We start from the raw sequence: 23,940 nt of genomic DNA on the forward strand, positions 1-23,940 counted from the left end.
TTAGCCTAACAGTATCGCAAGTTTGACCCTTCACAGGCAATCACTTTGCTGCCCTGTCTCTCAGCCGTCTCAGACGACGAGAGACGAATTTATCATGAATTATTCAATCTCATTAGCCTCCTCACTAACCTCTTATGATTTCATAACGGCCAACGAATATCAGCTTTCTCGGTTGATAACTAGTCAAAGTCCACCTTTTGCTCCACAGCACCTATACAAATCCACGACCATATCACGTCCTGTCCCGTATCCCGATGGTCCCGTGCAACTTTGAAAAGAAAAGTTAAAAAACAAACTCAGTTCTCAGATGATGCAGAGAGATGCTGGGGTCACGTTGGGTAGCAAACTGCGGTTTTGTTTCATTAAACTAATCCCTTTCGACCCCACCATTGTCTTAGACGATCTGTTGTGGTCCTTTCCGTCCAAGACATCCCTACGTCAACTCATCCCGTGTTGCAGTGATGGGTCTATATAACAACCGATTCTGCCCCTTTAAATCGCTACTATCGTGCTAGCAGTCGTTTTCCTTTGCTCTTTGCCCGTTTCACGACCGAGCGTGCCATAGCCACCACCTCTCTTCCAAACTTCCCTCATCTCACTTACACGGCCATGAAGTTCGTCACCACCTTCCTCCTGCCCTGCCTCGCCGGCGCGTCGGCCTTGAATGGCCTGCCCGACGACAAGCCCGACACCACCGTCGGCGGCAAAGTCTGCGACTGCAAGGGCGCCGCTGCCAGCACCGGCACCAACGCCACCGACTACCTCTGCGGCGACAAGCGCCTCGGCCCCAAGCAGCTGCCCACGAAGCTGCCCCTAGGAAGCTTCGTCGCGAGCTACAACCGTCTTGGAAACGACGACGTCTCCGTCGAGGAGTTCCTCGGGGCCTGGACGGGACCCGACGGCCGCTACAAGTACCCCCCGCAGAATGGCTTCACGCTCGACGTCAATGGCGACGCGGTGAACGGGACACTGCAGCTCGAGGTTGGCACGCTTCTGGATCGCTTCGGCAGTGAGTATGGTAAGTGACAGACGGATATATCCTCTTTGACCAGTTGATGATGTATCGTACTGACACCCCACAAGGCACCTACGTCTCGGCGGCCAGCGCCCCATTCTCGCAGCGCTCCCTCCCGCCGTCCAGCCTCGACACGGACCCCAGCAACCCAGATTTCCCCTACGGATACCACCTGTACAAGGTCATTCGCCCGTTCAGCGTCGTTGGAGGGCCGATTGCGCCGTGGTTTGGCCAGCCCGGTCTGGGCGCGCAGTTTTACACTGGCGGCGTGGGCAACATCATGAAGCTGATTGCCGACGGCTTCATTGAGCGTCAAGATCCGTCGATCCTGGTGACTCGCTCGCAGGGCGCCTGCACTCAGCCGACGGCGGAATCATATGGAAGAAGATAAGGTCATAGGATATGGGCGACCTTGGACCGCAGCTAGCCCTGATCAAAGATGATGTCAAGTCCCATGATGGACCAAAAGCGCATGAAGGCACTAGGGATAGTCTAGCTTGAATGCAGCAGCGTTACGTATTCGGACATTATATAAAAAATACTACAGCGATGAACCAAAATGCAGATACCCTCCTAACTCCTAAAATGCCCATAAACACTCCCAATTCCCATACAATCAGTACCCAAAGTCCTCCCAGACCACATCCTCCCCATCCAGCCAATCCTGCAACGCCCTCAGCAGCGTCGGCCCCGTACAGAGATAAAACTTGGTCTTCTTCCCTCGCCCTCCGCCCAGCTTCTTGACATCTCCCTCTCCGATCCTCCTAAACTCGATCCCCTTGACGCCTTGCTGCCGTATCCTCTCCACCACCTCCGCATCCCCATCACTTCCCGACACAAACACCGTCGTCTTGGCCGCCAATCCCTCAATCCGCGCAAACGTATCCTCCGCCAGCGCCAAGTCCCTGCTGTTGAGACTCCAGAGCAGCGTCAGCGGCACGTCGGCGTCCAGCACGCCACGCGCTTGCGCCAGCAGCGGCGTGATGCCGACGCCGCCGGCCACAAAGACGGGAGTTGTGGTTCCTGAGGAAGCAGTCGTGGGCAGGTGAAAGGAGGACGCGCCGCCAAAGCCCAGCACGGGAAGCTTGAGCGGCACACGCATGTTCTGCCTCCAGAGCAGCCCCGTCGCGGGGCCATTCCTCCGCGCCGTAATCTGCATCTGCACTTTTCCTTTACCTGCGCTCGGTGGTAGTGGTGGGTTGGACACGGTAAACGTGCGCACAAAGTCGTCGTTCAAGCTCTGCGGATCGTCGTCGCGCATGTGCGCGTATCCATGATTCAGCTCCTCGCCAAAGTCCAGCGTCACATGCTGTCCGGCCACCCACCGCATCTTGTCCGCCTTCTCTCCCTCCCCGTCCAGCGTAAACGTGAAGCGGCTCACCGTCGGCGTCAGCGCCTCTCTGTGCGTCAGGGTCGCCGTCATATCCGGCCGCTCGACTGCAAGAATCTTCGCTTCGCTCTGCTCGGCGAGGAGGTGCCGCACGGGCGGGTTGTAGGGCGACCGCTCGAGGGGCGTCCCGAGAAACGGCAGGCCGCGGCGCACGAAGCACGCGGAGGAAACGGTGACTTTAACAGCGAGCTGGGTGCGCGCGATGACGGAGGCGGCGGCGGCGCCAACGAGGATGGAGGCGGTACCGGTGAGGTACAGCACGTCGGCGGTGGCAAAGTCAGGCACGACGATGCCGACAAGCGGGTTGACTCTGAGGTTACCGAGGGTCTGATACAAGCGGTTTCCGGAATCTATAGACAAAAACAAAATCAGCATCTCCAACGTTATCATTTGCGAGAAAAAAATGGCTCACTTACACTCTGGGTAGACGAGGACGGCCTCGTCGGCTTCATTCTTCAGCACCCGCACAAACCCTGCCGGGCCGCCTCTGTGATTCGTGTCCATGGTGTTGCCATCCGTGCTCGACAAGAAGAACATGTCCGCCTTGTCCAGCAATCCCACCGCTTCTCCCGGCAGCACCCTCCCGTGCTTATCCTCCACCACCTCCGTATCCGCACCATACGCCCTCGGCGCCACGCGCTTCTTGTTCAGGTACTTGGGGCAGTTCCCCAAGCTCTCCGTCACTAAGAACGCCATCTGCAGCTTATCCTCCTCCCTCGTCCCGGCCACCATCGAGCCCATGAGCTTGACCCTGTCCCTGCTCTCCAGGTCCACTGCCAGCGCTGCCATCATCTTGCCCCTTCCGCCATTCGGCTGCACCACGCCCCCCCGCGCCGCATCACCGCCCCAGAGCGCATGGTACACCGGATCGTGCGCCGCGTCCACGGAGCTGTTGAGCCCGAGCACGTCCTGCGCAATCGGCTCTGCGAAGCCCCGCGCGCCGCCCCAGAGCGTCGTCCACGGCTGGCCTGCAGCATCGAGCGTGCCGACGGCCACGAGCGGCGACTCGACGACGCGCAGGCCGTACGACGGCGGAAGCCCCGCCGCGGTCGGGTTCCGGCCGGGCGGCACCTTGAGCAAGGACCGCATGGCGGTCTCGCCTTCGTGAAAGGTCTCTAGTCGCGCAGGCATGCTGTCGAGTGTTGCATGTCCGTAGTAAAGGTCGTCAGTGTTGGGTTGGAATATCAGATTGGGCTGCAGAAGGTGTGGGATCAATGCGAGTATGGATGAATTTACACGCATGAGGGGAAATGGCGAGAAGGAGGTTAAAATATCAGGCGAGCAATGACGATGTAGGGTTTGTCTCAATGGCGCGCCCGAAGCTTATGAAATCCAAGCACTGGACACGGGCGTCCATTGGCCAGAATCAGCCTCCGGCAAGTAATGGTGGCATTGCATCGCCGTTTTGGAATAAGCAGATGTCAAGGCTAGGGCGCTGGGTTACAAATCAAACCGAGTTAGCTTGCCAGTTTCCAGCGTGCCCCGCCAGCTCATCTATCCAAACCTGGCGAAGTGTGCGGCTATGTGTGGAATCATTTTCGTGGCTTGCATGGGGAACTTCTAGCCAGCCCGGCTTACGCGAAGAGTGAGAGGCATATTTAACAGTCATAATGCAGTTGATGTATCAAGGAAAAAACGATGGTATTGATGAGGCGGCTATAATCTTCATGTACTATCCTGTAATGCAGCTCACCGTCGTAACTGCCCGCTTTATATGCGTGGGTTGGGTATCATAACGTGGTGCATGGTCGGCTCTTCCTGGCCACTCGTAAATCTCCAAATTCTAAAAAGAATGATAAAGGGGGCATACCTGCCTCTCCCTGACAACTCCAAAATCCCCAAATATGAAACGAATGATTGATCTCAAACAGAACTCTTAGTATTGGTACCTCTGTCCGTTGTTGAATTGCGCTTCCAAGTCATATGCCTGTGGATTGTTGCGCTGGCTGGGCGGAACCCAGCGTCCATTTGCAAATTCCTCGCCAGTGTTGCTGCGCTGAATCGGAGCAAAGGGTGCATTTTGCGCGGGCGGACCCCGTTGGAAATACGGATCGGTTGTTGCTGCCCGGACAGGCACCGGACCAGTCACGGATCTCTGTGCCGGATGCATCGGCCCACTCGGAAGCGCAGACCCCATTGTAGCACTGCGAACCGGCGGGAGCATTGGAATTCCGTACTGCTCGGCGGAATATGGGTTTCCCGCGGCAGGGCTCTGTGGTCTCACGTTGGGGTTATATGGTCGAAATTGTTTTTGAGATGGTGCTTGCATGCCTCGTTGAGGTGCAGCGTTGGCGGCCCCCTGACGGAATGCGTGCTCTGACCCATCTACTGAGTCGCCCATTGACGAAACCGAATGGGAACCAACGCTCCGTTGCGAGTTAGACGGCCCAAGTCCAAATCGAGAAGATTCTTCACCCAGCACGGGCATGGAACCCAAAGCGGCGCCAGGAATCGACGGGCCGCCTCCAGGCCCAGTGGGACGCTGCATACCAGGTCGAGGAGTGGGAGCATTGCCGTATGGATATTGAGTCCCCGTTCCGGCCCGCGAGGCTTGGCTGTGCTGTGAGTTGGCTGTTCCAGGGCGTTGAGGCACCATGCCAGGAGCCGGGCCTCGCTGCGACATGGCGGTGCTAGGACGTTGCAGCGGCATTACACCGGAAGCTTGACTGCGTTGCGACATGGCGGTGCCGGGACGCTGTGGCGGTATCATGGGTGGCTGAATCGGCGCGGGCCCGTAACCCATATCTGCCGCGGCGCTCATCAGAGGCACATTGGGAGAGTAGCTGGAATCGGAGCCATTCGTTTCACTGCGGGTCAGAGCAGCTCTGTTCATGCTGCTCAGCTCGATACCACCAGGGGTGCTGGGGCGAGTTTGGTAGCCGGGCAGCGTGCTTCCAGTGTCGGCCCGGTTGAGCATGGGCATGCCTGGTAGCTTGTCGTCGGCGAGGGCAATATCGGGCAAGGTAGCAGCACGCTCTGGCTGCAACTTTTCGCCAGTCACCTTGTAATACTTGGCCTCTGCCTTCATCTTTTTGGCTTCATTCTTGGCAAACGCTTTGTTGATTTTCTTGTTGACGATACTTAGCAGCGCCTTGTTGACCTTGCGTTCGCAGTAGCCGGTTAGACCCCCGTCGGCTTTGGGGATCCAATAAAACAGAAACGTGACGTAAAAGATGACGGCGACAAGGAGGAAGATGAGAGCAAATGCCCAGACCACAAAGGTAAAGGCCATGCCAGACAAAATGGCTGCTTGGCGGTAGTCTTCCTGGGCGAGAATCTTGACCTTGTCAAAGAAGCCAAGGAAAGCGCCATCAACAGATTTTGCTTGGGTGGCGAGCTTGGCTTCGTAGACAGATTTGAGCGTGAAGGCGTTGATGACCTGGCGAGGGCCGGAGCAGACCAGTACGCGGATCCAAGCTGGGACATGTTAGCAAACAATTGAGCATGGAAAGGAGGGCGACTTACATTTGAAACTGAAGTAAGTAAACAAAGCAATGTAATGGGCTCCCTTTTTGCTCTTGGTAAGGGAAGCAAAGACCAAGAATCGGCGCCATCCCTGTGCTTTGCCAAAGCGAACCGACTCCCAACGAACAGCCAGGGGATCCATGTACGACTCGGCAATGTTGTTTCGCTTGATGACACGGGTAGCGCGGATGGCCTCGTAGCCAAGATTGATAAAGGACAGGATGATGCAGATGGAAAATATCCATTTGGAGACATCAAAAGAAATGGTTGGTTTGATGGCCGAAGACCACCTGTTGAAGGCAATCAGCTGCACGGCGGTAAAGCTGTCAATCGAGTAGACGGCAATGGAGATGATGAGGGAGAAGTAGAGATAGCCGTAGGCAAAGGGAGTGCCACACCCAGAGGCCTTGAAATCCTGGAGGTTGATGTAGTCCCATTTCTGCTGGGCAAACTCGCGCGTCACCTTCTTTCGGTTTCCGCAACAACCCATGATTACTGCCGGCCAGCCAGACAAGGAATTATGATATGAGACGAGATGAAATCAACGACGGAGAAAAGGTCGAAGGATGGCTTGATGATTGGAAACGGGCCTGCCGATAGCACGAGTCGTCTTCGCCTGCGAAGGGTCGACTGCGCTTGTGAGGGTATAGTAGAGAAGAGCGTGAGTGAATGTGGAAGCGTGATATCGAAGTCGCAGCGCGCGAGTCAAAGAAATGTCGGCGCAGTCGAATCGTGTTTCGAGCGTCGAAGAGTCGTCTTCATCGAATCAAGGTCGAGAGATAAACATGCCGCGCAGAGGCAATGAATCACTCGGACCGGCCAGTGTGTCGCGGAAAGCTCAAACGTCGGAAGCGGGACTATTTCGGAATGCTGCCAAGTAAAGCGTCAAATAGATTGACGAAAAGTGAAAGTTGATAAAAAAAAAAAGGAAATAAACGGCCGAGTCTGCCAAGGACGTCTGGTTGACAATGGGCCAAGGCGTGTGCTGGGAATGGAGGCGGCGCACAGGTGCGCAAGGTGGTTGAAACCAGACGAGACGAGACGATGGGCGAATCGGCCTGCGAAGGAGGCTGAATGCGGAGAAAGAAAAAATCGAGCGCGATGAGCCAGCCTGGTGGGCTTGAGTAGACAAGGAGAAATGAGAAAAAGAGCGTGGCAAGTTGGGCAATTTGTTTGGAATGTATGGGCGTCAAGATGGAACAAACACGTTCGCGCGCGCAGAGGGAGGGAGGGGGGTGGACAGACGGACGACAAGACGGTTTGAGCGGGAGGGGGACTTGGCGGGCCTCTCTGGGGGTACCTGACCGATTAGCGGGAGTTGACTGGAGCTCGAGGGTCAGGGGTGCCAGTTTTAGGGCTTGAGGGCCTCTCCCTGGGCCTTCCGCAAGCAGTAAGTGAGCGGCGGCGGGCCAGCCAGGTGATGCAGCTCGCAGGGGTTCAGTCAGGGGTTTCAGCTGCTGATTGGCCCAAGACAAGCTTAGCGGCGGCCCCATCAGCGGGCTCCGTCCCTGTGGCTTTATCTCGCAGCGCCGTCCTTGCAGTGGTTGCAGTGGTTGCAGCGGCCTTTTCAGTGGGCTCGCCGTTTTGCTGGCGCCCGATTCCAGCACGAGGCTGGCCTCGTCTCTCCACACACCACAATGACGCCCACCCGCCCGCCATTCATCCTCCCTATTGTTCCCATTCCAGCAGACGCCAGGAACAGCCACGACAATACCGCAATCTCACCACCTGCAAACAAAAAGACGCAATCTAAATTTCGCAACGCAGTCCGCCATCCCTCCAGCCTCTTTCCGCATCTTCAGAAGACAGCGAAAACCGTCCGAGACAAAGTAAAAATTTGCAGGGTCCTGTTTCGCGCCATATTACTGTCCCTATATTCTCGCGCAATCAGTGCATCACTCTGCGACGGCTTCTCCGTAAATACAGTGAACATGTACACTATGGCAGCATCATGGTCAACGAGGTACAAGTCAGCTTTGACTGTTTCCATGGGGAAAAAAAAAGAGCCATTAACATATGTACGGCCAAGCCTGCTTCCGATACGCCCAAACATCCGGCCTCAACCAACCAACCAACCACTCTCACGCCACTCTGCTCCAGCGACCCCATTGCCCATTCTCTTGAAACCATTGTGGCTCGCCCACCCTCACCTCATTCGTAGATCGCTTGACGCGCAACGTCACACACCTCATGCATCTTCTCTCCGGCGTTTTACCCTTGCAGCCCTTTTTGTCATGCCTTTTCTTCTATTGATGCTCCTGCGTCCTGCTGTGCGACATATACTACCACCAGTACTACATGCGCAACTAGTTATGCCGCTTACTCACGGGCGGCTAGCTGCATGATGTTTACTCTATGCATCGACATGCGACGCCTTCGACACCGAATTTGCTTTTTAATGACATGCCTTGCTACCATGGACTTGTCTTCTGACGTGGCGAACATTTGGCCGTCGTCAGATCGAACCGGATGACAGCCTTGAATCTATGTGCTTAGTTTAGTAGCTTAAGTCGGATCCCGTCATTCCAAATAATCGACGAGATCTCTCACTAGACACCAGCGACGGGTGTCCGTCTCTCGTCACTCCAGCGAATTTGCTCAATCTTGGAGGGCTCTTGCATGCTATCCAGTCCCAGGCATCTTACTCTTCATCAACGCAAATTGTGCAGAGTTGCGTGCCACCATCGGGCCTCGAGTTAAGGTGATGGCTTCATTCGACTACCGCCGATGGTCACTGCCTGCGGGAGGTTACGGGCAAGGGGCCAAAAGAACACGCCGATTAAGTAGAGACCGCGACTTATCATCTCTTATCGTTCTACCCTTTTTGCTATTATTCCATATTTCTCTCAATCTTAATACTTCTCTTGTTTTCCCCATTCTTCTGATTTTTCCCCAATTTATATTTTACAATAGCTGATAGCCTACTGGCAGCCACTACCACTGGCGTCACCACCGTGGCGGTGTCTCGCCTACCAGTGATGTTTCAGCTAAAGGCAGCTCACGACTGATCAACAAGAAACTACATAACAAATGCAAGGCTGTATTTTCTTCTCCGTTTCCTATATATACTTCTTTCAGGAAAGGTCGTTCTTAATAAGCGAACACACGAAGCCCTGCTCCCGCACTGCCGTTATCAGATTACGTGCCTTTTCCCTCCTACACTCGCAGGGACGCATCACTCTTGTTCTTCAGCAAGGCCATTACCGTGACCCTTCTTATTGTTAGTCTTACCGAGAAAATGGCATGAAATATGGACGGACACTCACGCAGTAACACAGCCCAGGTCCAGAAACACAGACGCCGCCAGAAAATCCGCATCCAGTGTCCCGGCACTGTCCGTTGACGCTAGCGCACTGGGCCGCAGCCATGCCGACGAGGCTGGTGATCAGGAGGAAGGAGAATTGCATTGTGAAGAATAAATGTGAGTGTCAATGGTAAGAACAAAGAACGAAGTATCCCCGGGCTCTCACGGGCAAACTTGACCCTTTATATGTGCAGTAAGAAAGGGGTATAGCTAGGCCGCTCGCGATACCCTGCTACACTGCAACTCCTAAACGAGCTTACGGCAGCTGTTTTTCTACTTTGCCATTCTTCTACTTTTTACTTTGCATCAGTTACGGTAGAATCAGGATGATCCTTTCGTAGCTCAGGCTCTAAAGCTCGCGATTTGCATCAATCTGGAAAGTCAGTCGCCCCCACCTCGCCGGGCCGCAGAGGTTATAGGCTAGGACGCGGGCTTACTGCGTGCGACGTGCCGGTTTTCCGAACTAGTAAAAGTCGAAAACCATGGCATACCGTATCATAGAGGAGCCACGACACTCACGTTGCTTGCTGACGGCATCATCACGTAGTTGTATGCATCGTGGTGGAGGACAAGGCGGAGCGCTAGAGTGCGCCTAACACAGTCGCCAGAATACGCGCATTAAGCACGATAACAGCAAGTAGGTGATGATATGAAAGAGGCTCATCGACGATGCCGATCAAAAATATATTGAAGCTTTGTTGGGTAATTTCAGTCTGCCGTAGCTTGAGAACTTGCTTCTCTTTATATTCTTGTCCGGACCAAATGGAGCTCTCAGTCTGCCCAAGGTTTGCCGGCCGGCAACCAGCCGAGTTCGGACTTTCTCCCCCGGTAGCGACAGGCGAGTTTAGCCCCACGGTATTTCCGTATTATATCCTCAAATTTATCGTCACCTCATAACGGGCAAATGTACTTACTACAAGATATCTATTGTAGGATGTATATTGACTGCGTTGCCCTGAAGCTCACAAGTGACCAGCTGATGACCGTCGACAGCTCAAGCTGCTCAAGACCAAGTGGAAGCCACGATCGCAAGGCTAACGCTTCGAAATTAATGTCAAATGTTAGACTCAGATCACATATATTAAGAGTCAGATTAGTGAGCTTTGCATAGCCAAACAGAAAAAAAATATCAAAAAGAAATCATGCCGACCTGGGCGCTTCTTTTTACTGCGCCATTCAGTGCCGGGACTTGGCACAATTCAAGAAAGAAACCGAGAAAATATACTTCAATGATTGGCAGCAGCAGAATAAGAACGAAGGAGTTTTTCACTTCCAAGTTTCATCATATATTTGAATCTTGACCCTGTACATATGTATTAGACATGGCTGAGGCACAAACATGCGGCGCTGTGATAAACCTGCATTTCTAAGCATCGCAAGCATGAATTCGTCCCGGTCATTAAATGAAGCTAATCAAATCTGAAATCGGTATTCGACATGTCAACGAAATCATCAATTTTCTTTCCACGCTCGGAAGCGCTGAAGTTTGCTTCGTCCTACACTTGCACCCGCATGCGGCCACCAGAGCGCCACAGAGCCAAAGTGGTCCCGTGCCCGCTCACCAGCCTCTCTCGGCCGTCCAACCTCACCCAAACCACCAAACGTCACCAACGCACGAGAGCTCTCGGCGCTCATCCTCTAAGCTCCCACCATCGCGGCCGTCCAGCGCACAAAGATCTCGAGCATCCGCATCAACTCATCACGTGCGATTACAGCTACCGATCCCCTTCCAACCAGCTCCTTTCCCCGAGACCACCTCCCCCCACGAATTCCCAAAGCGCAAACTTGCCGCAATCGGCGCCCAACCTCAAAAATACACCAGCTATGGCCGTCCTCCCGCAGGCCACGCCGCTGCTGCTCACCAAGCGGCTCAACGCTTTTCTCCGCGCGCACACGACGCCGCAGCTGCCGACGCTGCTGCTGACCACGTACCACGGCAAGCTCCTCGCGCACGCCTCGTCGGCCTCGCAGCCCGTCTCGATACTGCGCACGCACGCCACCGTCGCCGCCTCGCTTCTCGCCATCCACACCTCGTCGTCGGTCGCCCTCCCCGCGGCGCTTGGCGGCGGCAGCGAGACGAACGATCCGGAGCACAGCGCGCCGCCGTCGGACGACGAAGTAGACGACGACGAGACGGCGCGCGGCACAGACGACGAGGCCGATCAGCACCAGCAACAACAGCAGGCAGCAGCGACGCCTGGCGGTAGCGCGGTCAAGCCCCTGACTATAACTGTGCAGCTGAGTGGTGGCACCGTCATCATTCGCCGCCTCAAGTGCGGTCTGCTGCTCGTCTGCGTCGGGCCGTCGTCGCACGACACGGCCTCCTCCTCCGCGCCGTCATCCGACGCCACCGCGACCGGACCGACACCCGGCGCAACTGCTTCATCGGTCGGTGCCACGGCAGGAAACAGCAGCAACAACAATGGTGCCGTGGCGGCTGTTACGCAGGCCCTGGAGAGCGCCGAGCTGCTCCACGCGACTACGACGACAACAACGGAGACAGAGAGCCTGACGAGCGCCGGCGGACAGACGACGACGACGAGCAGTGGCGACAGCAGCAGCGGGTCGGCGTCGTCGGTCGTGGCTATGCGTAGATATGCCGCGGAGCTGGCGCGTGGGCTGGACGAAAAGCTCGGCACGCTGTCAGTGCCCGAGGATAGCACTGGGGCTGAGTAGACAAACCGAATGTTTCGAGATGTTCTTTTGAAAGCGCGAGCTACTGCTACCGAAAACAACCTGCTATATCTTCTTTGTTTTTATTTCGCTTCTTTCTCTGGCATTGGTATGGCGTTGGCTTTTAATTTGGAGGAAAAAATATCCGGCGACTACTACATTTTCTACACTACACTTTTATTTCGCGCAGTTCTAGGCGACTAGAACGAAACAGACTTTGCTGTACATTTATTTTTAACCACCTGATTGTATCAGGTATACCCGAATATAGCTCATCTTTGGCCAAAAAAAAGAAAGAGTTTAACTTTCAACTGTTCACGACTTGGCAGATGAGATATTCAGCCGTCAGTCCATCGAGCTTGGTTAACGAGCCTGGCAGCTGTCGTAATCTTGCTCATTAATGACCAAACAAGGTTCTCCTGTAATGGCCGATGTGGTACAATATTCGTTCTGCGTCTTGAGAGTAGCCGCTGGCTCGAGAAAGCTCGGGTTCTCCCCGATAACTCGATGGCTGGGGCGCCGCGTGGGCACTTTACTTGCCATAATGCCAATACTACTTTCTGACGAAAGCCAAAATTCTTGAAATTTACGATTCCGATCGATCATGACACTACAGAGGGTGTAGAATATCCTAGAAGCTCTGCGAGTGCATGCGCAGCGGAACAGTCTCGCAGCTTCTGGAAGCATCGCCACGATCCCCACCTGCAGCCACGATGCAACTCAAGCACCACTGGCGAGCTTCCGTCACATCCGATTGCATCATAATTGCTTCTGTCAATGTTCCTTCTCTTTCTGCTGCTCTCTCGACTTTTCGACTATTTTCCATGACTTTCGAACCACCGTGATGCCTTCCTTTGTTTTACACGCAGCCACCATCTGTAACACAATGGCCAGGAAAGTTATATAAGGAGTGATTGATTCCTGTCAATCCAAGCAGAGTTCTCATACCAAATCAACATCAGCATCAACAATACAACTTCTACCAAACTATCACAAAACAAATCACGACTATTCCTTTGACATCATGTCTCTCTTCCCACGAACCCTGTACGAAAGCGGCTCCTCCTCCTTTACACCGCTGTTCCGCCTCCTCGACGAGTTTGACAGCTACAATCGTCAGGAAGGCGGCGGCTCTCAGGGCGGCGACGGTGCGTCACTCGCTCGCAGCGGCGGGAGCGGCTTTGGCGCGTCCTTTTGGCAGCCCAAGTTTGACGTCCGCGAGACTGGCGACGTCTACGAGCTGCACGGAGAATTCCCGGGCATGAGCAAGGAGGACATTTGCATCGAGTTTCCCGAGCCCCAGACGCTCGTTGTGCGCGGAAAGTCGGAGCGAACCTACTCTTCTGGATCTGCGCCGTCCTCGTCCTCGGCTGGTAGGATCGAAGACGTCTCGTCTGACAAGCCAGCTGCCACCCCCGAGAGCCATGGGAGCGATGCCGTGGCGGCTCATGCGTCCACCAAAACCACCGAAAAAACCGAGCAGCCAAAGTATTGGCTCAAAGAACGACGAGTCGGTGAATTTTCGCGCACATTCAACTTCCCGTCTGCTGTAGAGCCAGACGGCATCTCTGCCGGATTCAAAGACGGCATACTTTCCGTTTCGGTTCCCAAGGCTAAAAAGCCCCAGCCTCGACGTATTGCCATCAATTAAGGTCCTCTGGGCAGCTTTGGGAGATCTGTTTCCCTGTTCGAAGTGTTGCGTGGCTCTGTCTCAATTAATTAGCTTATTTGCTGCCTCCAGAGCTGTTTTGTCGCGGAAGTGGTCAACATGATTACACTCATTATCTGAACGCCATGTTCTACGCTGTCTAAACAGTCTTTCTCATTGTTCTTCCGAATTCCCTAATTAATATAAATTTATTAATATCAGTTCTTGAATCTCGCGTGATGATCACTGTGTCTCCCATTCGACGTGATTGTGGCGATTGGTGCTTGAACAGCCAGAGCCAGCAGCTGCTGCGCCTCACAGCAGCACCCTCGCTGCGTATGGGGAAACAGGCCATTAAACCAGCTAGCGAAACAGACGCACAAAATCGACGTGCGGCCAGCTAAGCTATCGGAAAGAGTTGCGGCAGCTCGCCACCTCATATTTGATAGACTCGTATGTGGAAGCGAACGAGGTGCCGCAGACTTGCAGATGAGGTCTATGGCGACGGTCTGGCTCCGAGCCACCACTGATGCGCTATGCTGAGGATGAAGGTGTTGACGAAGGCAGCGAAGAATGAACATTACTGGCATTAAACAAACGTAGCCGTGCTCAATGATAAAAAGTGTTATTATCTAAGGAGTCTCTGTTCTACTCCACTTCCGGTCCCCTGCTACTCAAATCAGACGTCCACATCTTGTAGATTCCTTCTTTAGGTCCTCCACCTCCGGTGCTCACACATTTCTAGAGCTATAGTTCTTTTTATTAGTACCTCTTTGTGGTCACTCATATATATTTGCCCTTGTCCATATTTGATAAATCGGCAGCCTACTGCTCAATCACCCGTGCAATAAAGTGCTGACAGCACAAGCCAGGAGCAGGCAGAAGCATCATTCATCGTTCCTTCCTTCCTTAGGCTTCTTCATCAAGCTTTCATCCTTGAAGCTCATGAAATTCGTCTTATTTATGAAGTCCAAAACCTCTTGCTTCGTCTGTTGAATAGTACCACTGCCCAAAGCGTTGTCAAATAACGGTTGCACTTTGTATTTGGCGAAGCGGCACATTGCCTCCACATCGGGGATGTCAAGGTCACTGTCGTCCTCGCAGGTAACCAAAACGTTGCCAAGATCTGTATTCCAGTATAGCAGAGCGAACCCCCAGAAAGGACTCTCTGCATCGGTCTCCCTCATCAGAATTGCCGCGTAATCGTTGCTCTCGGCGCACATGTCGCCTGTCCATCCAGGTGGGTCGAGCCAATGACGAAGCTCCGGATATTTCCAGAGTGTCAAGGGCATACCAAGTAGTTTGGAAATTGGCGATACAGATCCTTGGTCATCATTCAACCGAATGGGATGCGCCCTCGGGACGTCAACAGAGACAAACCGCTCGGAGCCATGGAGCCGTTTTTCCCCATAGCAGCAAATCTTTACACCGCGAATATCTCCTGGCGGACAATAGTCAGGCTGACTGGAGCTTTCTCTCGTTTCCGTCGTCCCAAATCTCATGAGATAGTCAATAACGTGTCGAAAGTCAGCCAGAGTGATATCCTCATACGATCCACATGGCATAGTTCGAAGCGCGACAATAGGGCCGCACCACGGGTAGGGAGGGATTCCAGATGTGCTCACAGAATGCAGGACACTCTTGTTTGGAGTGGAGCCGTCACTCAGGAATCTATCTCGGTATATGACGGCAATTGAGTAGCCTTCAGTTTGCGGAGCCCAAAATGCCATACCTGAGCCGAGGTTTCGACAACGAACGGGATTGTGTTCGATGCGCATAGTTCCCGCCAGTGGGCTGTCGGTTCCAAGGTACGGGGACAATTTGATTGTTTTGTGCGACTGAATACCCTCAATGTCTTGTGTAGCAGGTAAGCAGATCATTTGCGGATCAGGGTCGTCCGTTGGGAAAAATATTGCTCGTCTGTGGCTTGTAGACGGCCGTGACGCCTGCGTGGTGAACTTCTTACAAAGGAGCTCGTGACTAGACCTGTCACTTTGTTGACACTTGCTGGAACAGTACCAAGTGCTTTTACACTGCACACATAGCGTCGCGTGTTTCGCATTGCACATCACGCAGACGTCGTGCTGCGCCAACCCTGCCACGGCACTCATTTTGGATGCAGCGAACCCTTCTCTTGTTCGTGTGTTTTTGTGTAAGCGGCGAGTCTCGTTTCCGCACCAAGATAAACAACTTACCTTATACGACGCCTTTCAATCCGTGCATTCTCTTGTTCCTTGGCTGCTTGGAGCATCGATTTGGCGGACGGATCTTGAGCGATGGAAACCGACGCCTCTGCTACAAAAGTAGACTGCCTCACGGGCAACTCAAAGTATTTCTTTTGCCTTTGAGCTGGAACGGCCAAAAGCGCAGTGATGCGATCAACCAGGGCTTCGCGCAATGAATTCAGTGCCGTTTTCCCTTCTTCTGATCTCGAACGTGGAACTCCCCAGGCCGGATAGCAAATACCGTGCCTTCCCGTCGTCGTGAACGGGTTGGGTAAAGCCTGGAGAAACGTCTCGCAGGCTAAACAAGCTTTCTTGCTGCAGCCAAAATAGCAATATGTCGGTGCAAGGCCCGGATTCTCGTCGTAATGCATAAACAGCTGCATCTCCGCATGCAAGCCGTACGGTTGTGGAAGGTCCTCTTTGAAGTGCCAAAAAATGAAGAGAGTTTCTCGCTGTCAGAGTCCGATGGGACTGTCTTAGCAAGCCGATACCAAGCTTGCTGGATATCGATCTGGCACTCGAGACTGATACCTGTCTTCGGCCTAGCCGGAACCGGTAAAATGCGAGTCTCACGAAACTGAGGGTATTTTCTTGCAATATTATGTATCATGCGGCAATCAAGTATCGGCCTTGCTACGAATCGCATTGCCGACCACAGCGATTGGAAAGCATCATGGCCAAAGGCACGAAGTAGCATCGGGCAAATGTCAGTAGATGTAACGCATTCAAAAGCTTGTTGAATAATATGCTCTCTGCCCACCCTAGGATTCTCTCTACGGAGAAGATTTGTTATGGCAACCCATTCAGTCGTCGCCAGTAGATGCGAATGATGATTACTAGAGTGCTTGCTTTCAAGCGGCCTTAACTTTGAAACGACTTTTTGAAGTCGCTTTATAGAATCGTCGACCCTCGCGGCCGTGTATTCTATAGCAGACTGTTCAAATGAGCTCATAGGTACTATCCGGTACTGGTCAGATTATTATTGTAGTGACGTGGGCTTGGCACACTGCCTTTTTCCATCATGGACAAGTACTCTACCAGATGCCCGCAGTACTCTGCCTCACATGTATTGAAAGAGGGCAGTTGAGCATTTCCCGGTTCACTGGAAGCGATTCCGAAAGAATCGTTTCTCGCCACGTTGATGGTAACGCAGTCTTCGTTTTCGCGCATCGCAGTCGCGCAAACATAGTCCCAGCCTTTGTTTGGTGACAGTAGCTGGGCGATGCAGTCGAAAAACCTCGCGCGATCTGAATCTGTCGGACGATTCAAGATTTCAGCTGTTTCTGTGTCCAGACTGCTTCGATTGAACTCCGCATCGAATTCCTCATCAAACTCCTCGTCAGATGTGTGAAGGCTGGCGTGGCTCCGACTTGGAGTCAAATAGGACATAATCAGGATTGCCCATGTAACCTGCGTGGCGTGATCCGCGGACTCCATCCTGTTCGGTAATCCATGCTGCCGACTTGTGGTGATCTTTCCCGATGACATCTCCAGATACTATGGAGATTAATGCCGACTGATGAATGGCCAAAACCTGCTGGACTGGGATTCGGGAGCAGGGTGTTGTTGTATGATGTCGTTGCTTTCGTCGTCCAACTGTCCCACTTACCCCACCGACCCACGGGTGCTGGTCAGGCTGCGACGGCTGCTGATTGAGGCGCACAACCTGACGGAGAGAGTGTCACTTCTTCAATAATGTGCTCCGTACTCTGTGATGCTCGAGCTGGTCTCTTGGCCGTGCCTGTCACCGCTATCGCTGCCAGGAGTCTTCGGAAACTTCCTTCTCCCCATAAGCAGGTAAAATGCCTTACGAATAGTAATGCTTTATATACCGAACTTTATAATTTCAACGAACCGGCATAGTGCCTGTTAGATAGCTGTAGTTGCGCTGGTTTTATGTTGAGAATTATTGCTTTTCTATAAACTGCTGTATATAGTCCTTGCTCGCAGTGCCGTGATCCATTGAACCAGGCAATTGAAAAAAAAAGAGAAAAAAAAGAACACAGCTGGCGAGTTTGCTTCCGCTCGAGTTGGTAAAAGTAGTACCATGAATGAAAAAGAATAGGAAAAGAAAAATCAAGAAAGAAAACGCCATATTATGCAACGCAGTAGTTCAATGCTGAGTTCCCGAAACACAAGACAGAGCAAAAAAACGAAAAGGACTTGGGATGCTATTACTCAATGCTCATGCGCATAATGGCGTCGTTTGCGTCCACCATGCCCTGGAAGCCGACCCTGCCCTTGTTACCGCTCACGCGGCTGCCGCTGGGCGTGCCCGACGTGTTGCCGCCGCCCATGCTGCCCGAGTCACTCTGCGCGCTGCTGCCGGCCCTCTCGCCGCCGGTGCTACCGGGGCGGGAACCCGAGCTCCAATGGACATTGTCACGCTGCATGGGGCTCTGCACGACGGGCGAGTTGTGCACGCTCATGCCGGGGCTCACAGCGCGGCGCTTGAAGCTCACGGGGTCCAGGTCGTCGTCGCGACGGCGCTTGTTGTTAATACGACGGGTAATCTCCGCCGCAGACGGAGGCTGGGGACCAATGGCGGTAGCTTGCGACTGCTGTTTTTGTCAGTTAGTGGCGCTTCTCGTTTGGAGTTCGATGTAACGTGGCAAGGAAAACGAACCTGGTAGCTTTGAAATAATGGAAAGGATGGCGAGTCCATGCCGGCATCTTCGCTCATGCCCGAGGACGATTCGCGAGGCACAAAGGGTTGTGGCGGCGGAGAAGCACGCCCGCCGCCACCAGTGCTGCTGCACTCGGAAAAGGTATCCCAGAACGACTTGGACTTGGTCTTCAGCATCTGTTGCTTAAAACTACTGGACAAGCCTGTTGACAAGTCGCGCATCAGGTCTTCCTCGGGTTCGTCGATGGTGTCCTGGTTGACCATGTTGGGCGACGACAGCGCGCTGACGGCCTGCGACAGATCAAAGACATTTGTTGCCGGGCGGGCCTCTTGCTCAACATCGCTCTCGCGGACTTGCTTGACGACTTCAGCTTCTCGACGAAACTCCGCTTCTGCCGGGGCACCTTCTTCTAGCAGCGCAGCTCGAATTCGGGCAAAAGTTTTGGTTTTCGGCTAGAATCGGGTTAGCAATGTGATGCATGAGCTACTGATGAATCATATTTCTGGCATACCAAAAGGTTGCCGCGGCGAGTTACTGCTCGTCGTGTTACGCTGGGCTGGGCGTCCGCAGACGGACCGTCCACATCTGACTTGCCGCTGTCCTCACCGTCGCCGCTCGAAATGTGCAGCTGATTTGCCTGCCAGCTGATACTCTCGCGGCGGGCGCGCGACGAGTTGTTCGGGGGCGATCGCGACAGTGCCGATGAATTGATGTTGAAGCCAAGGCCCAGCGGCCCACGGACCTTCTTCTTAGGATGCTTCCGCGGCCGCTGGCGGTTCTGGAAGCTGGCGAGAGGGCCGATGGCCGGCGAACCGAACGGGTTGCCTCCGCCGGGGCCGGACCTTGAAACCTGGGGCGTGGTGACATACGCCTCATCCATGTCCTCGTCCATAAGGTCATCGTCTTCGGAGGAGCTTGACGACTCAGAGCCGACGGCCTGTGTGCTACCCAGCGAGCTGCTAATCGTCATACGCTCCGGATTTCCTGTCGGGGCGGGCCACACAGACGCTGAGGACTGTAGGCTGTGCTCGGCGCCCAGGCCGAACTCCCTCCTCCTGGCGGGGATGTTCATTCCGCGGCCGCCCACGGTAGGCGATGACTCTGGCGACGACTCGGCGAGGGTAGAATGATGTAGGCTCGTGGCAGCGCGGGAAAAGTCGAGGCCTCGTGATCGTCGGGGGAGAATGTTGGTCGGGGAGGCGTAGATGTGGGAGTGGTCGAGCTTGGGGGACAGAGGAGCGGGCTTGCCAAACGCGGTGCTGCCAACGGCCGCAGGAGGGGGCGTAGAGGTTCGTGGCGGCTGCGGCTGCTGCTGCTGCTGGATGTGCAGAGACGACAAGCCACGAACCTCTGACCGCTTCGGGGTGGATGGTAGGCCGGCCAGGTTGGCGGCGACGGCGGCAGCGCCAGTGTTGGGGAAGCTGCTGCTGCTGCAGAGGTCGTCAATGTCGTGGTCGTCCTTGGAGGTGCGGCGGGCAGAAACGACAATGTGCGGCGACGGGGAGAGCTTGGGCGTGGTTCCTCCGCCGTCGGAGAGGGATCTTGACTTGGTCAAAGATGCAGGGCGGCCGAGCAGATGCTGTTGGACCCCGGACGGCTCCGCGCCTGCTGCTGGTGCTGGTGCTGCCTCGTGCGGCGCTGGGTCGGTGTCCATGGCCGGGCAGCAGTGACCACTAGGTCGGTACCTAGTGGAGGCGGCTCAAATTGGGGTTTCAAAACGCGTTGATAGGTGCCGGAAATTTGGTGTAATTCTTGTGGCAAGAAACACGAGGCTGTGAAGCATCGGGCCACAGAGAGAACCCGGCGCGCTTTCTTGGAGGTGTAGGTAGCTATTTATTGCTTCGCGGGCGGGACTGACAAGGCAAACAGCCGTGCCCTCATTCGTATAACGGGGCAGGGCGTGCCATGAGGAATACCGAATCGTCGAGATGTCGCTGTCGGGCGCAGTTTAGGGCTTCAAGGTGTAAAGGTTAAAGCCAAGAAAATAGACAAGGCGGCGGGCATGTAGAGTAGAAATCAACAATAAGACGCAAGAAAGAAGGCGGCATTGCGCAGCTTAAACCTTGGGCGGCACGACAGCCAACTATTAATTAGGTAGCACATTAGGTACGCCCACTCAGCAAGCCGCTGATCCACCAATGGCGGCGCGCTGTAGAGGGACCAGTGGCAGCTGGAGGTACTATGGCGTCCAAGGGGTGGAAAAAAAGAGGCCCAAACCTAAGAAAAATAAAAGGGAAAATAACAAGATGGAGAAGGATTATCAGAAACAATAAAAATAGTAGCAGGGAAGCAATGGAACAGAAGAAGTAGCAAGTCACTACTCCTGTGTCCTATCTAGAGCAGTCGTCTTTTTCTGGTCACCCTCTTGGCGTCCTACTCTACTTAGTTCTACGACAATCATTTGCCAATCCAATCGTATAGACTCATCATAATGAAAACAAATCAATCATGCCGTCTCATCTCCAATTCTACCCGCGTATAGAAAATGTACTTTGAATTCTCAAGTCCCTTCTCCGCCTCATCACCACTCATGGACGCGACACGCAATACCACCAGCAACATGTGCGACCTTATCCCGTAGTCAAGGCTGCTGCCCGTGTCTACAACGCCCTCTGTTTCCGTCAGTGTAACAGCCGCCGGGATGCGACCTCTTTTTCGCTTCCAATCTCTGAGTTGGATCCGCTGCCCATTACACTGGTACCAGTGACACCTAAAACCAGCGCTCAGCATTTACATGGCGTCTCTACTGCGCTTCAACTGGCTGGTCAGCATCTCGGGCTTGACGGGCCAGTGGATCGCCTCAGTGCAATTACACTGGCTGTAGGTACGTACCTTGTACCTACCTCGCAACTACCTAGGTACTGCTAGTATCAACCATTGATCTTCACAGCTCTCAGAGCATGCACATAGTACTCCTGCGGCCTGTTTAGAGGTACAGAAAATCGACGTTTCAGTTTAATTATTTAATCGTACGTTTACTCACCGCCGGCATGTAGTCTCCATACTGTGCTCGTCGCTATGTCCGATCTGGCACACAAGTATCGGAGCTACAGTCGGTCTTGGAGGGGCTCCTCGAGCTAGCCAGAGCTCTGCTGCGGGGGTTGACATCACCAGCTACGTCGACATTACAAAGCAGCAAAACTCTTCGACTCATGAGCACTTCAAGAGTAATCCAACGACTGCGACTTGTTCAAAACTCCCTAGCAAGACCTTTCAATTTCATTCCAACCTCATCTGGACCAGGTTCGCGTGCCCTGCCTCATCTGGAACTTGCAAACAGCCTCATACTGACCCCCACCTGGTAGCTGCCTCTGGCCGATTCGCGACAATGGCGACCACGACCGATACCAGCAAATACAAGTTTAACCACTCCATGTAAGCAATCTCCTCCGCCAGTATGCATCAAACCTTTGCAGGCGACTGATATCTCGATAGGATCCGGGTCAAGGACCCCAAGGAGTCGGGTAGGTCATGCCCTCAGCTGCCGCAGCAGGGTCCGCCCGCAGAATCTAACTGTGGCCAGTTAAATTCTACGAGTTCCTCGGAATGAGCGTCATCAAGAAGATTCAGAACCCCGACGCCAAGTTTGATCTGTACTTCCTCGCGTACAACGGCGCCAAGGCCGCCTACCACGGCAACTCGTTTGTCAACCGCGAGGGCATCATCGAGCTCACGCACAACTACGGCACCGAGAACGACCCCGACTACAAGGTCGTCAACGGCAACACGGAGCCGCACCGCGGCTTCGGCCACACGTGCATCAGCGTCGACAACCTGCAGGCCGCCTGCAAGCGCATCGAGGACGCCGGGTACAAGTTCCAGAAGAAGCTGACCGACGGACGCATGAAGCACATTGCCTTTGTTCTGGATCCCGACGGCTACTGGGTCGAGGTTATTGGCCAAAAGTCCATCGAGCAGACTGAGAATGTCACCGAGACTGACCCCGGCACCTATCGATTGGTGAGCACAACGTAGAGCGTTTTAGAGGCGCATACACGACTGACCTCGGATTCTTCTGCACGCAGAACCATACCATGCTTCGCGTCAAGGACATTGAAAAGTCGCTCAAGTTTTACCAAGACACTCTTGGTATGACCCTGATTCGCAAGCACGAGGCCGAAGCTGCCGGCTTCAATCTGTATTTCCTCGCCTACCCTGCCGACCAGGGCCTGCCGAGCGACGAAAAGACGAGCCACCGCGAGGGTCTGCTCGAGCTCACCTGGAACTACGGCACCGAAAAGGACGAGGCCTTCAAGTACCACAACGGCAACGACCAGCCGCAGGGCTTTGGTCACATCTGTGAGTTGTGTCCCTTGAAAAGAAAATGCAAACCGCGGCGATGGACGAAAAAAAATGAGAGTGAAAGAGTGTATGCTAACGGTCAATCAAAGGCATCTCGGTGGATGACCTCGACGCTGCTTGCCAGCGCTTCGAAGAGCAGGGTTGTAGCTGGAAGAAGAGGCTGACGGATGGCCGCATGAAGAACATTGCCTTCCTCCTCGACCCTGATGGTTACTGGATCGAGGTGGTCCAGAACGACAAGTATGGATCCAAGTACACGGTCGAGTCCTAAACAGGAAGCTCTAGTGAAGCAGACCAATGCCCGCAGTATTTAAAAACAGTGATCCAGGTACCCGTCCCATAGGATCGACACTATTTACATAAAAGATTTGTCCCGGCAGTTGCCTGCACCCTCCTTTCTTTTAATCTGATCCCGTGTCTGCGAGTAAGCTTGTCGATATGCTTCCTGACGCCACCCAAGCTCCAGCCGCCGTTGTGGAGTTTGGCGCAAGCCAGCAAGGTGATTTACGATGGGCTCAAATGCCGAACGAACTGGAGCTGATGAGATGCGTAAAATGAAACAGCCTTGTTTTGATGTTGTATGGAACTGGAAATATCGGCTAGGCTAGTTGGAAAATGTTTTCCAACAAAGGTGAGGGAAAAGGAGCCTGATTGCGCTCATTAACACCAACATCCAGTAGCTCGGTCATTTATTGGCGACCCGCTAGCATCCCGCCTCATCTAACCCCAGAAAGCATTGATGTAGGTATTGTCCAGGATGGTGTCAGCTGCATCTAGATGCAGGTTTCTCTTGCCGTTATCATAATCAACATTGTATCTCGCAAAATAACGCCAGCGCCCGACGCCTGCATCGGATAGGACTTCTTCATGCGGCGCGACAGCTGCAGCTCCATGCACAAGCCTCGTTACATCCGAGACCGCTCGCGAGGAGGTGGCGCCCCAATGGACGATCATATTTAAGTCGACAGATATACTTTTGCCTGGCACGCCCGATTTGGCGCTCGCAAATCTTGGAATCTGGCAACACGACGGGCAGCGAGTCGACTCCCCGCGATACCAACGACTCTCATCTCATTCGAAGCCATGTGTCGTAAAATGATCTGATTTCGTCGCATGCATGCTGTGTCTTGCTCTGCCACCATGTCGTCACAGCTGCGCCGGTGGCTTACAATGCAGCGCTGTGATTTGCCCCTAGTTGATGCCGTCCAAGCCGGCCGGCGCGAAGAGGTTCTGAGACAAGTGCAAAAGCCACTGCTACGTGCCCAATGCTCAGCGACCGATGCAGTACGAC

General features: G+C 54.0%; 8 protein-coding genes across 8 annotated transcripts; 4 read left to right on the top strand and 4 right to left on the bottom strand.

Moving 5' to 3' along the window:
* Positions 1–609: 609 nt before the first annotated feature.
* Positions 610–1,406, top strand: LMH87_010972 (uncharacterized protein; the record flags this gene model as incomplete). Its single annotated transcript, XM_056200037.1, has 2 exons — positions 610–1,018; positions 1,084–1,406. The coding sequence occupies 2 exons, from the start codon at positions 610–612 to the stop codon at positions 1,404–1,406; spliced, it is 732 nt and encodes a 243-aa protein (XP_056051927.1).
* A 225-nt stretch (positions 1,407–1,631) lies between these two features.
* On the bottom strand, positions 1,632–3,647 carry LMH87_010973 (uncharacterized protein; the record flags this gene model as incomplete). The annotated part of the gene is made up of 2 exons (XM_056200038.1): positions 1,632–2,755; positions 2,822–3,647. The coding sequence occupies 2 exons, from the start codon at positions 3,645–3,647 to the stop codon at positions 1,632–1,634; spliced, it is 1,950 nt and encodes a 649-aa protein (XP_056051928.1).
* Positions 3,648–4,281: 634 nt separating this feature from the next.
* On the bottom strand, positions 4,282–6,360 carry LMH87_010974 (uncharacterized protein; the record flags this gene model as incomplete). Its single annotated transcript, XM_056200039.1, has 2 exons — positions 4,282–5,822; positions 5,871–6,360. The coding sequence occupies 2 exons, from the start codon at positions 6,358–6,360 to the stop codon at positions 4,282–4,284; spliced, it is 2,031 nt and encodes a 676-aa protein (XP_056051929.1).
* Positions 6,361–10,998: 4,638 nt separating this feature from the next.
* LMH87_010975 (uncharacterized protein) lies at positions 10,999–11,850 on the top strand (the record flags this gene model as incomplete). The annotated part of the gene is made up of 1 exon (XM_056200040.1): positions 10,999–11,850. One exon carries the CDS (start codon positions 10,999–11,001, stop codon positions 11,848–11,850), a length of 852 nt encoding a protein of 283 aa, XP_056051930.1.
* A 1,021-nt stretch (positions 11,851–12,871) lies between these two features.
* LMH87_010976 (uncharacterized protein) lies at positions 12,872–13,498 on the top strand (the record flags this gene model as incomplete). The annotated part of the gene is made up of 1 exon (XM_056200041.1): positions 12,872–13,498. One exon carries the CDS (start codon positions 12,872–12,874, stop codon positions 13,496–13,498), a length of 627 nt encoding a protein of 208 aa, XP_056051931.1.
* An 884-nt stretch (positions 13,499–14,382) lies between these two features.
* LMH87_010977 (uncharacterized protein) lies at positions 14,383–15,746 on the bottom strand (the record flags this gene model as incomplete). The annotated part of the gene is made up of 4 exons (XM_056200042.1): positions 14,383–15,166; positions 15,228–15,333; positions 15,528–15,628; positions 15,691–15,746. The coding sequence occupies 4 exons, from the start codon at positions 15,744–15,746 to the stop codon at positions 14,383–14,385; spliced, it is 1,047 nt and encodes a 348-aa protein (XP_056051932.1).
* A 2,148-nt stretch (positions 15,747–17,894) lies between these two features.
* LMH87_010978 (uncharacterized protein) lies at positions 17,895–20,001 on the bottom strand (the record flags this gene model as incomplete). The annotated part of the gene is made up of 3 exons (XM_056200043.1): positions 17,895–18,281; positions 18,347–18,799; positions 18,859–20,001. The coding sequence occupies 3 exons, from the start codon at positions 19,999–20,001 to the stop codon at positions 17,895–17,897; spliced, it is 1,983 nt and encodes a 660-aa protein (XP_056051933.1).
* Positions 20,002–21,499: 1,498 nt separating this feature from the next.
* Positions 21,500–22,920, top strand: LMH87_010979 (uncharacterized protein; the record flags this gene model as incomplete). The annotated part of the gene is made up of 6 exons (XM_056200044.1): positions 21,500–21,590; positions 21,653–21,722; positions 21,783–21,811; positions 21,871–22,307; positions 22,373–22,646; positions 22,739–22,920. 6 exons carry the CDS (start codon positions 21,500–21,502, stop codon positions 22,918–22,920), a joined length of 1,083 nt encoding a protein of 360 aa, XP_056051934.1.
* Between the last annotated feature and the right edge of the window lie 1,020 nt (positions 22,921–23,940).

The sequence above is a fragment of the Akanthomyces muscarius genome, chromosome 4 (genome assembly GCF_028009165.1).
Source record: "Akanthomyces muscarius strain Ve6 chromosome 4, whole genome shotgun sequence".
Taxonomy (NCBI): domain Eukaryota; kingdom Fungi; phylum Ascomycota; class Sordariomycetes; order Hypocreales; family Cordycipitaceae; genus Akanthomyces; species Akanthomyces muscarius.